At 44.1% G+C, this 13,442-nt stretch overlaps 1 protein-coding gene across 1 annotated transcript in view; it reads right to left on the reverse strand.

Annotated features, from left to right (window-relative positions):
• The window catches only part of FBXO16 (F-box protein 16), a 33,619-nt gene extending 26,612 nt beyond the window's left edge, over positions 1-7,007 (reverse strand). The window contains exons 1-2 of the mRNA XM_009283435.1: positions 6,912-7,007; positions 919-954 (exon numbers count right to left, since the gene is read on the reverse strand). Of these exons, the coding sequence (XP_009281710.1) occupies positions 919-954; positions 6,912-7,007 (132 nt within the window). The remainder of the gene's footprint in view (positions 1-918; positions 955-6,911) is intronic.
• Between the last annotated feature and the right edge of the window lie 6,435 nt (positions 7,008-13,442).

The raw sequence follows: 13,442 nt of genomic DNA on the forward strand, positions 1-13,442 counted from the left end.
ACGGCTGCTTTCCCATAACGGCCTGTAAATGGATTTTGCCATATAAAAGAGAAGCACAATGCAATATTTAAGGGGTGAGTTTAGGACTAGGGCAAATCTTGTGCCATTGCATGCTCTGCCATCACCTTCCTGGACAGGTCAATTAAGAGTTGTATTCCTTTCAAGCAGCCAGCTATGACTCCCTTCATAGGCTATGGAAAGAAACAGGCATCTCTAGAGGGTTGATCTTTCATCCTACATTGTGAGATGAATTATCCTCTGGAAGTACCGCTTTCTCTCTGTTGACTCCACAAGGAGCCTGTGATGACCAGACCAGCCAGGCTTAAATATTATGTTTCAGACATACAATAGAAACCCCATCCCGAATACCTAACTTGCAGTCACTTGTGGTTGGGGCAGACAAGTCCTATCTCCTGTCTTTCTGTGCCTCATTTTTTCATCTGCAAAACAGGGTGGCAGTGCTTTCCTGTCTCATGTTGGAGCTGTGAAGATAATGACAGTAAGAATTGTGAGGTGCTTAATGATTACAGTATTAGGAGCCATATGTGTGCACTTGGTAGATAACATGTCATTTATTACAGGTTTCAAAGACCTGCTAGCAGGCAATGGCAATACCTAAACATCCAGTATCTTCTTTGAAGACTTCACAGACTTTTCCCAGGGTTTCTTATCCCATTTTAGATCATTCTGATGATGGAATATGATTTCCCAAGTTCAGAACTTACAGAATGTGGGCACTGAAAGAATTTACACCTTTACACCTTCCTCAAAAGTAGAGCAGTTACAGCTCACTTTCACATCAGGAAAATGAACCCCTTTTTCAAAATAGGATAGGTTTTACATTCCCATTATAGTAATCTCTTGATCCGTTCAGAAATCTAGCAGTATTTAAATATATATTTAAAGAGAAAAGTTTACCCATTTTCCAAGCAGGGCTCTTCTTTCTTCGAATACCTATAAAACATACGCACACAAATACAATTGAATATTTAAAGGGGATTCAGTATGTCCTAAGAAAAATACAGCTTGAAAAACAATCTACAAAATATAAACAGAATCATTGAATGGAAGAGTTTGGAAGAAACCTGTGGAGATCTTTTAGTCCAAACTCCCTGCTAGGGTCAACTAAAGCAGGTTGCTCAGGGCCACGTCCAGATGGGTTTTGAATATCTTCTTGGATGGAGACTCCACAACCTCTGTCGCAACTTGTTAAAGTGTGTGACCACCCTCACAATAAGACCATTTTTTCTTAAGTTTAAATGGAATTTCCTATATTTCAATTTGTGGCTATTGCCTCTTGTCTTTTCACTGGCTGCCACCAAGAAGAGTCTGGCTCTGTCGTCTTTACCCCCTCCCATCAGATATCTATACACATTGGTAAGGTCCTCCATGAGCCTCTCTTCTCTAGGCTGAACAACCTCAGATCTCTCAACCCTTTCCTATACATCAGATTCTCTAATTCCTTAACCATTTTTGCGGCCCTACACCAGCTTTGTTCCAGTAAGTCCATGTCTTTCTTGTACTGGGGAGCCCAGAAATGGACACGGCATTCCAGATCTGTCCTCACCAGTGCTGAGTAGAGGGGAAGGATCACCTCCCTTGACCTGCCACCTACACTCTTCCTAATGTAGCCCAGGACGATGGTGGCCTTCTTTGCTGGCTCGTGGTCAACTTGGTATTCACCAGGACCCTCAGGTCTTTCTCTCCCAAGCTGCTTTCCAGACAGTCAGTCCATTTCTCCAGCCTGTCAAGGTCCCTCTTAATCACTGGAACAACCTGCTCAGGGATGTGGTAGAGTCCCCATCGCTGGAGGTTCTCAATACACAATTGGACAGGAGGCTAGATAATCTCACCTAGGCTCCCTTTCCCACGAAAGATTGGACCAGATGATCTTTTCAGATCCCTTCCAACCTGGGCTGTTCTATGATTCTGTGATTTATGAGAGCACAAACATCTCGTCTATCAACTACTACTCCCAATTCTGTATCGTCTACAAACTTGCTGAGGGTGCAGTCTGCCCCATCATCCAAGTTGTTAATGAAGATTTTAAATGATCCTGGCCCCAGTGTCGACCCCTGGCATACTCCACTAGTGACTGGCCTCCAGCTGAACTTTGTGCTGCTGATCACAATCCTTTGAGGCCAGTAAGTCAGTCAGTTTTCAATCCACCTCACTCTCCATTCGTACTTCATCAGCTTGTCTGTGAGGATGTTATGGTAGACAGTATTGAAAGCCTTAATAAAGTCTGAAAATCAATTAGTTTTCCTGGACCTCTCTTCTCTCCAGAACTACAATGCATGTGATTCTTCCACATAGATCCCTGAAGAGATCAAAGTCTGCTCTCCTGAAGTCAAGGGTTGTGATCCTGCTATTTCTCTTGCTCTTTACTGTCAGTATCCTGAACTCCATCATTTCCTGGTCACTGCCGCCAACATTGTCCCCAACCAGTCCTTCCTTCTTTGTAAGTATGAGGTCCAGCAGAGCATCTTCCCTTGTTGGTTCCTTGATGACCTGTGTCAGGAAGTTATCATCAATGCACTCCTGAAACCTCCTGGATTGCATGTGTCCTGCTGTGTTGCCCTTCCTTAAAGTTCCTCATGAGGACCAAGGCCTGTGAACATGAGGCTTCTTCCAGTCGTCTGAGGAAGGCCTCATCTACTTCTTCCTGATCTTCTTCAACTCTACAGGCTGGTTCCTGTGGAAGGTTCCTTTCACTGAAGAAGACTCCCTGAAGTTCAAGGACTATGTCTGCACGACTGTGAAGGACAGCTCTGCAGACTGGCTGCAATGTGCTACCTCTCATGTCCAGCTCCCTTCTTTGCAGCTGCTGCACACGATGCGCCAACATAGCGCTCTACTCTCTTGGGCATACAGTGATGAGTGGTGTCTCATGTGCTTTGGTGAGACCAGAAGCTGGGCTTCCCACCTCTTTATTTTAGAAATTTCTCCTGAGTTGGAGACATTGGGTGCCTGAAATCTCCTAGAATGGATACAACATGGGTAGCTATCACGCAGCCCTGGTGATGGCTTCAATCTTAACGCAGCAAGACCGTTAGGAGTAAGATAGTAAGACCAGTCTTTTTTCCCTGGCCACTTTACAGTGACAACTAACAAGAAGGATGATCAGTATCAAAATACAGCGGAGGCTTTATGATGTTGACCTTTATCCATAGGGAGCTAGACCTGAAAGCATTAGCACGTGCCTTCCCACTACCACAAAACTGCCTTCTATACTCAGCATTGTGACCGGGGAAGTGAGGAAATGCTGTAGATGATTTTTCCAGAAGACAGATCAAAGAGGAAAAAGCCCAGCTTATAACTGCACATAAAAACAGCTATTAACCACAACTAGGAAAACATGCTTGATCATTATAAACTCCAAACGTGTCATTGCTATGACAGCCTGCAAAGAAGGTTCCTGCAGAGAAAGACATTATCAGTGCTGATGTCTGGTACAGCAGTTGACAGTGTTAGCTCTGTCTCTCTCAGCAGGAGTGTCTCTTGCGAGGGGTGGAAAATGACATTTCTTTTATTTGTATGTTGACAGTTATTATTTGCTTTGTTTGCATGTGGGACACTTGGCAAAGCAAAAAAAAACAACCAAAAAACTAACAAGCTGAACTTGGAAAAGGATTTGCCACAAGCAAGTGATGAATAGTCAAAGATCTAAGTTTTGGGTTGGATAATTCAAGTGAAGCAGGGAGTTATATAACTGAAAGCAATGTTAATGGTCTTTGATCAAAGAAAGACACATATTTGCTTTCAGCATTCTTGGAGATACATCTGAGCCAACTCTGTCAGAAAGTTCTGCCTACTCCAGGCACTTGGAAGCATTAATTAGCAACAGAATGGCCCAAAATTGGTATAATCATCCACTGCCTTAATCAAGCCCATGTTTACTATCCTCTCCTCCAAGGCCTTGGAGTTATACCTATAGCGTGCCTAAACTTCTGGCCTTGGATGCAGCCTGAGGCCTAGGTTGCTCCTGAGATCTGCCATCTCACATCCATGTCTTCAGGTGGTTTTAAATAAGCTGAAGTTCAAGGCTGTCTGACAAGTCCCTCCACCCTTTGCTGCAAATGCCACTGGGGGCTCTTCTACCCCACACCTGAATTACTGCCCAGCAGAAGGCAAATCATCTCCCGACTTCCAGTCCTTCCTTAAAGGCAGCACAGCCCTGCACTCAGCAGGACTGACGCTGAAGTCTGTCTGGTTTTGCTGCGGGCGAGGAGGCTGCTCTGTTTCCTACCTTTACTTCATCCTTAACTGTAGCACAACCTTGGCATATCTAAGACTCCACCTCTGGTTTTCTGACCACGAATGCTGCATAATTCAAGGTTTCCTAATTCTGGCTTCTTGACTTTGGTCTGTCCCTGATGGTGATCCTGGCTTTAAAACAATCATGACTGCCCATAGAATCATAGGATCATAGAATCATTAAGGTTGGAAAAGACCTCTAAGATCATCGAGTCCAACCATCAACCCAACACCACCATGCCCGCTAAACCATGTCCCTAAGCGCCTCATCTACACGTCTTTTAAATACTTCCAGGGATGGTGACCCAACCACTTCCCTGGGCAGCCTGGTCCAATGTTTAACCACTCTTTCAGTAAAGACATTTTTCCTCATGTCCAATCTAAACCTTCCCTGGTGCAACTTGAGGCCATGTCCCATTAGTAACACCCTGGCTAGTCTTTTGTGTTCTAACAGCTGCTGTAAGGGCAGAAAACCATAGACGGAGGCAGCAGGACTCGGGATGGACCATAGGCAGGAGAGAGCTGGGTCCTACCAACAATGCAGACAAGTGTACTCTCGATCATGTTTGAAACTCCAGGGAAATCTACAGGAACTACTGTATGGAGTACCCCCAGGATCACCCAAAATTAGACAGGTAGCAAATTTATGCTACTAACTGTTCTTGGGTCTGCTCCTAACAATGGTTTAGATGGAGCTTAAATGCTTCTGTGTTGGATCAGCTCTGAATTCCCACCACTCCTGCCCCTCACTGCCTATTCTACTAACAAGTACATTTCTTACGCATCTCTTCTCTCTATGCTTTCATCTTCTCACTGATTTTCACATACCTTCTATCTATAAATTCTTTTATCTCTTCACGCTTTCTCTTAACTCAAGAGTGCAGAAACAAACAGAGATATGATTGTATGAAAATGGCGCCTTCTCACTCACTAGCTCCCTATATATCAATCGGATTATCTCCTGATTTCAGCGGTCAGCAATATTTTTGTTGCAACTATTTTTTTTTCTGCTAACACTGCAGAGCAGTATAGTGATATACGAAAAGGAGTTTCAGGCAGGTCAATGCTTTAAAACCCGGATCAGAAACAAGCAAACACTTTTCATCATGAACTTCATCACTGAGCACAGGTCTGGGAGGTTATGGTGGGTTTTCTTACCTGGAACGTCATTAAGCATTGGAGTATACAAGAATCCAATATGAGCTCCTAAAAGTTTTGCTGCAGCCCAATGCAACATCAGACTGCCTAAGGAGCAGAGGAGTAAGAAGGTGGAAAAGGGTGGTTTTACCCACATACTTATTTCTAGTTAGATTATACTTTATTGCACAGTGATGTGCATCTGTAAAAATATGTTTTAAAGGGTTTAGGAAACAGACATTAAAATGATTCAAAGGCTGGAGAATATGCCAGAATGAAAGGACTTCAAAGAGCTCAATCTGTTTAGTTTATCAAAAAAAGTTCAAGTGTTGGCTTGAAGCAGGGTAAAAGTCCTTCCACAAGGAAAAAAATACTGTTTACAGAAGAGTTTAATAAGCTAGCAGGGGAAAATTTAAATGATGGAAGTTAATGCTAGAGGTATTCAGACAGGAGACAAGGTTTCATCTTTTTCATCTTTTCATGGTATAGGGGATTAATCATGAGAAAATTATTAGGGAAATGATGAAATTTTCAGTTCTTGATAACCCCAAAGGAAGTCTGGGTACCTTCGTGGAAGATATTTTAGCCAAATTCTAGTTACTGAAATCAAGACTGGGGGAACTGTGCGAAACAAGAGGGCCCAAGAAATCCAGGAAGCCAGACTACATGATGTAATGGCCCACTCTGGATTAAATTCTATGAATCATCAACAGAAATTTAAACTGAATTCTGAGGGAGGAATATGCTCCTGGTGATACATGAGCCAAAAAACCCCTCAGCTATGTTAGCAGATCCCAGATATAGTATACAGAGTGGGAGGTTAGGAAATGCATCTCGTTATTTATAAATTGAGTGCATCACTTCAGTTTCCAAAATATCAAGCTAGCCTCATCACTACCAGGCTTAGCAGAGAAGTCAGAGCATGGGTACTAAGGTCTCTCCTACGAGCTGAGACGGAACACATCGGCCACTCGGAAACCTACACTAACACCCAGTTTGCTCTGGAGTTAAACTAATGTCTTCTGGAGCAGAAAAAAAGAATAATTCGGTAACTTTCACTAACAATTGAATACACTTTTTTTTTTCGTTTAAAAACAACTGATTTGGTAAAATAACAATACTTAAACTAAATACTTGTATGCTTTAAACAATGTATATTAGAACTTTCAGGTTTCACACAACATTAGTTTTTATATTTATGTATACGTAATAAAGACTGTGTGTGTGTTTGAGATATACATACTTCTAATAGTAAATAAAACCTTTAAGTTCTTATTCCATTACTCATGACCTACACAGGCAAAAACATAAGTTACATTTTTCTAGAACTTGAGAATTTGTGAAATGAACCTGAGAATCTGTCTTGGGATTTAAGAATATTCAAAACCTGACTGGACAAGATCCCGAGCAAATGCTCTAGCTGACTTTGCCTTGAGGGGTTGGACTAGATGTTCTCCAGAAGTCCCTTCCAACAATTCTGTGGTTCTGTGAATTTGACCCATTCGCACGGAACTTGCCTTGTCATTCATAAGTTGATGGTTCAGTGGAGTCCATGTGCTCATCTTGGTCTGTAGTTTGGGGCCATCCATGTTTCTAGGAGGTGCAAATGCCATAGATGCAGGAGATGGTGGGTCCTCTGACGTCTTGTCAACACCAATGGCTACAACAATTGAACAGAACAAAGACCAACATTATCTCTGTGCTACTCCATTACAGTATGTTAGTGAAAAGCAAATAATTTTAAGAAGGAATGAAATTATTTCGTAGCATAGCAATGATACAAGTAAAATTATATGAAAGTCAGTTAGGGTAAGGCCTTTTATTTTATGTACCCACAGCAACCATGACAGTAAAGGCCAGATTTCCTGATGGAACCTCTGTGCACTAATGTCATATAAATAAGTAATAATTAAGCAGGTCTTCCCCATCACAAATGTTATTGAATATGCCTTTGATTTTTGCTGCAGATCACAACATGGTATTTGCAGTGAGCTAGAAAGTACACGAAATTTCTCTTTCCAGTTGTTGGCACTGAAAATTGGAGATAACTTGTGCAGGTACTTAAGTGACACTAGCTAGGTTTTTACTGATTTTGATGGGTATATAATGCCAAGTCTCAAAGGGCCAATTTGTTTCTGTAACACTTAACTGAAAGAATGAAATCCAGAATGGTTCAGAATTAACTGAAATCTCTCAGGGTCCTGTGTTCAGGCAGGTTGGTTTTGATGGTTTGGACTGACTGTGCTGCTCTTTTAAACAAAAATTTCTAGGTGAAGTAAATCGGACATTTAACAAAATTTTCCCTTCCCTTTTGTGAGACCAAGTAACTGGACTTTGTTCAGACAAAGTCATTTCTTCATAAATTCTTGCCCAATCATAGGAAAAGCTTTTTTCCCTTCATCTTCTACCCTGCAGCTGGATTCAGCAGGATAATATTGCTCACCTCAGGCATCCAATTTCCAGACTGGAGGCATAAGCCGCAGCAGCCTGAAAACCAAGTCATTTCTTTACCACATTAAAAAATATCTCAGTTCCCTGCATATAGTCATTAGGCAATTTTTCTGTAAACACTTCAGATCGCTTTAAAGCTTCTCGGTGGCAAGGTGAATAATAGGACTTTTGGAACAAAAGAAAAGGCAAATCCATTAAGTAACTCCAATATTGTATTGCCAGCCTACCCTGAACCCAAGCACCTCAAAACCCACCCAGCAAAAGGACTTTTCTAGCTAATACAGCTCTGAGGCTCACAAGACACATCTTCATGAAAGCCCAGTCCCACATTCCTTACCCAGACAAAATTCCTGTCTATATCAATGGAATATTAATCTTCAAAACCCACTGCAGGATCTGTCTGGGCACGTCACCTTTTTGAATAGTTTTTCCTCCCTTCCTTTCCTAAGTTATTATGGAATCAAAGAAATATAAAGAAAAAAATGAAAAATGTCTTATAGCTTTCTCTCTGCATCTGGTGATGTAATATGGTCCGTGGTTAGGAAATAAGTTCGTTACAAGAATCTGAGTTCTTTCTCTCTTTTTTTTTTTGCTAGAGATCCTTAACTTACTGTCTGCACACTGCCATTTTAACTTCCCGCAGAGAAGCCACTGAGAGCTAAAAGACTTATTAAGGTTTCAAAGCCTCACGTTCTGTAGTTGACCAATGTTAGAGGCTTCTTGTGCAACTGAGTAGGTGCATTTGGGATACGCATTACGATGGGATCACTTACGGGGTTGTTTTTGTTTTGTTTTGTTTTTCTGCAAGGCCCCTGCCCTTTTCAATGCACAGAAACACAACATTACAAGCTAGAGAAACAGCTCCACTGCCAAAAAAACAGGTTCGGGCAACCATGTCCTGTTTTTCAGGGACAACCTTCTACATTAGTCACAAAAACATCAGTTGTCACTGCAGCACACTCCCAACCCTGGATTCATGTTCCAGTTTCCCTACGCAGACATGCTTTCTTGGTGCTGGAGCAGCTGCGTCCACAAACTGGCGTGTTAGCAGCTCGTAGCCCAAAGAGACAGTTGTGCCTCTGGACCCTCTTGTGTGTGCCAAAACCGTGGCTCAGAACACACCTGGCAGAAGCCATATTCCCAGCTGCACATGCCATAAAACTGCCTGAATTGCACTTGATGTTCGAGCACGATGTGTAAACAGGGCTGCAAAGGCAGGTACCATCAGGCAAAAAGGTGAGCGTAGCCAAACGTTTTAACGTTGTACACGATGTGCCAGCCTGCCATCCCTCCCTCGCTACCCCTTTGCTGCTAGCACAGTCACACAACCACCGTCTGCTCTGCTCCTCATCTCCCCAGCTACACTCAAAATCGCGATGAGGGGAGGGAGGCAACCTCAAGTCCAACCTCAGCAGCGTGTGTTTACAGGATGAATTCTTTGGTGGTCAGGACTGTGCAGTGTCACTTTAGAGCACGTGTTTTACTGGGGCTCCTCAAAGGCACGCTGTACGTGCTTGGACTCGGTGCGCTTACTTATTAGGTGGCCTTGAATTTCATGGGATGCATCAAAGGAGCCAGCAGCATTAGAAAATCTAGAAGCACCTTACCTGTAACATGCAGCTAGCCTAAAAATTGAGCTGCAAGTTCTTTATAGGCCTTCTAAGGAGAGACTTGGTTTACCAACTACAGTTTAGCTGCCTGTTCCTCAAAGGAAAACTGCGCTTCTTGTCTTCACCCTGAACTCCCTATCCCTGCCAGGATTAACAGCTAATCTGGCTTCTTCAAGAGCCTAGAGTAACTCTGATCAGAGTTAATCTATGACATGATACTGAGGTGGCTGCAGCAGCTTGCTCAGTACGCATTAAAAAGCAGCTGCTGTGCTGTGCAGACCAGCGATTGTCAAACTGTTTAGCCAGGGCCCCACTTTTCTTCTGCAGTAGTCATTATCTTTGGACTGGCTGCCCAAAATAACATTTCAGAGATTGCTCCAGCTTGTTCTTCACCTATCCTGGGATGAAATTCATCAAGCTCAGCTGATCTGAAAACATTCAACCAGCAAGAGATGTGAGATGAGGTTAACAAGAAATCAAGCTTTAAATATGTAAAAGGAAAATGTTGGTTCACTACCCAAAGAGGAAAAGCTATTGACACATGATGCTAAAAAAATTATCTATTATCCTTCTTCCAGGAAAAATAAAAAGGGAATGTAGGAGCAGGTGGCAGGCATAGTAAATACCAGTGCAGAAGAGATCTGGGGGCAAGACTGGGGAAAGACCAAGTTTTGTGAGCATGTACAGTGTTTGCCAGCTGGTTGTGTTTGATTAACTTCACAGCAAGTTGGTCAGAGATCTCCAGCTGTTTCAAAGCAGTTATCTTACACAGTTTGCAGAGAGCAGGTGAGCCTGGCAGAGCACAAATGTTAAAAAAGAGCAAAACCGCCTGGGTTACTACAGCCAGAGAGTACCTAGGAATGGTTCACAGTTCGAATGAAAGGATATACTGAGTGGGGATCCAAGAGATTTGTGCTTTTTGAGATGTATGAAGAAGACATACATTAATTTCAGAGAGCGAGAAAGATGAATGGCGTTGTCTAACAGTGAGACAATTTCAAGACTGATCGAAATCCTGCTGAAGCCAATGGAAATACCTTCACTGATTTCAGTACAAGTTGGGTCAAGCCCTTGGTTTAAAAAAAAAGTGATTGCATTTAAGAAAGATTAACAATACATAATGATCATATCGTATTTACTAAGGGCATTGGAATAACTTCCTTTAGCTGGGTTAATCTCTGCTTAACCCTCTGGAATGGCATTCCAGAGGTTTGTGCAAACCATACTCAAACCAAGTCATTCAGAAGCAGACCCGCTTTATTAATGTTTTTGACCACATCTCTATAGCAGTAAGCCTTTATGGTTCAACAGAGCCTGGTGCACTCAGAGGTTTAAGGATGCATTTTGCAGAGAAAGTGCCTAATCACATTAATCCGTGTGACGACAATGGCACAGTCGAGGAGTTCAGTTGCGAATAAACAGAATTTAACTGAACCAATTGCAAGCTCAGAGAGGAAAGTAATTTTTATTGTAAATTATTATATCGACAATAAATGGCGATAATTGATGCTATGGGAGAAATGCTTTAAACAGCAGTAACAGAAAAACACTCTAGAATGTAGGCCAAATTATAGGGCATTCAAAATGGAAAAAATCAAGAGGATAGCTCTGGGTGGAAAAGATAAAGTGGAACAGATCCTCCTATGTAGGGGGACACCTAGAAAGATGGCAAGAGGAGAAGGGCAGGAGGCTAAGTGCACATTTGCAATGATTTACAACAAGGAGGCCAATACTGCGCTCCTCCTCTCCCTCTAGCTAGCCCTTAACCCACAAGCTGCAAAGCACTGATATCATCCCACCTCCCACATCCGTCACTTGCACTTTGCATTGTGATGCCCTGTTCTCGGTTAACATGTCCACTCTGACTGCATGATATTGCCAGTGTTCCCCACTGCCGCATCAGTCTTCTCACGGTTGTCCCCAGGCCCGTGGAAGGCTCTGTGAGCTTGACACAGATGTTTGCCCAGCTGGCTTCGAGGATCTCTGTGGTACCAATGCTACAGCATCAATAAACCCCAGAGCACGGCATTGCCACAGTACTGATAAACCCAAACACCTGCAGCACCTCGTGCCACTGATATTTCTGCCTCTCCCCAGCACCATCACCTCTGTGCACCCTGCACTGCATGAGACCGACACCCTTACCCCTGCCAGGGTGTGCCAGAAATATCCCTGTGCACAAGAACCCAAGGTTTGAGTACCCCTACGATCCCCCTTACCCCAGGCAGTGAATAACTAACTCTGCATTCCTCCCTGCTCCATGATGCCTACCAAGGTATCGGTACCTCCATATACCATCCCAGAGGTGATACTCTCCAGTGACCAACAGACCCCAAATCCCTTGTGCTCCTCCATACCATTGCCCCCTACCAATGCCCCTGCTATGCTGTTCTAACTTCCATACCCATTCTCTTCATAACCATGGCTCAAAGCTGCATCAGAGACCTTCAGACTAGATATTAGGAAGTATTTCTTTACCGAGAGGGTGGTCAAACACTGGAACAGGCTTCCTAGAGACGTGGTCGATGCCCCAAGCCTGTCAGTGTTTAAGAGGCATTTGGATAATGCCCTTGGACATGCTTTGACTCTTGGTCAGCCCAGAAGTGGACAGGCAGTTGGACTTAGACGATCGTTGTAGGTCCCTTCCAACTGGAACTATCCTATCCTATCCTATCCTATCCTATCCTATCCTATCCTATCCTATCCTATCCTATCCTATCCTATCCTATCCTATCCTATCCTATCCTATCCTATCCTATCCTATCCTATCCCCACCCTATCTACCCTAACCAACCCTATCCTATCCTATCCCCTTTACCCCACAGTGTCTTTCAGCTCCAAAGGACCGGAACCCTCTTTGGTCTCCAATAAATCCAGCGATCTCCCCTGCCTGGTGGTGTCAATACCTGACTGCTCTCCTCTGTGTCCTTGTTACAGATGTTCTGCAGGATCTGCTTTGAGCCCAGAAGCACTGACTCCCACTCCGGCTCCACATCAGTCTCCTTGTGTCCGGCAGGGCCAACGTCCTCCCAGGAGCTGTCACAGCACTGCACAGTCCCAATGACATTACAGCCAGGAGAACTGATCAGTATTGATCCCTAACACCTTTTCTCCCCTAAATAAGACAACAGCAAGGTCCCTTTTACCCCCAGAGAATAAAGCATTTCCCTTTCTACCCCAAACCTCACTGGATTTATATTCTGTTATGCAGTTGGATGATCCGTGATGTTCTTACCTCAAAGTCCACCAGAACTTCCCTAGTCCTGCAGCACATACAGTGGCACTGCCCAGTGTCCCCATGTCCTGTGATGCCCCGATAGGTTTCCCCACCCCACTTTAAAAGGCAGTAGCAAACCCCAGCTCCCCAGTACTTGTCACCAGATACCAGTGCTTTTTCCACCCATTTATTGAGTTTATACTCTTTGCATGATGTCTTTATGCCCTGCCCCTTTGAGCATTAATATTTCTAAGTACTCTTTCCACTCACACTCTGAAATCTCTCCTGGGACCCAAAGGCAACAACAATCCCCTCGGGCCTCAGGCCTGACAGCGCTGGCAGATGGGCAGACCCCAGGCCCTTTGTGCCTCAGTGTCCCCCACTGTAGCGTTCACACCTTCTCCACTGGGTGCATCGGAGACCCCCTTCCTCACAGCATGGGCCGTGCTTGGTGCACACTGGGGTCTTCCATCTTCCCGTCAGGCTCCCTCCCTGTGTCCTACTGAATCTGGTACCCCCTCCACATACCCTATGGAGTTTGTGCTCCCCTCTCTTTCCACTGTCCCCCTGTGTCCCGCTGCATTTGTATCCCCCTCCCCATGCCACACTGCGTTTGTCCCCCCAATGTCCCGCAGCATTTCTCCCCTCGTGCCCCACTGCAGTTCTACCCCCTCTCCACGCACCCCCTGCCCGCCCCCGTGTGCTCCACGCTTTCCCAGAGGATCCGCCCACCCCGTGTCCCCTCAGACCATCCCTGACCTTCCTTGAGC

The sequence above is a fragment of the Aptenodytes forsteri genome, unplaced genomic scaffold (genome assembly GCF_000699145.1).
Source record: "Aptenodytes forsteri isolate BGI_AS27 unplaced genomic scaffold, ASM69914v1 Scaffold534, whole genome shotgun sequence".
NCBI classification, from domain to species: Eukaryota; Metazoa; Chordata; class Aves; order Sphenisciformes; family Spheniscidae; genus Aptenodytes; species Aptenodytes forsteri.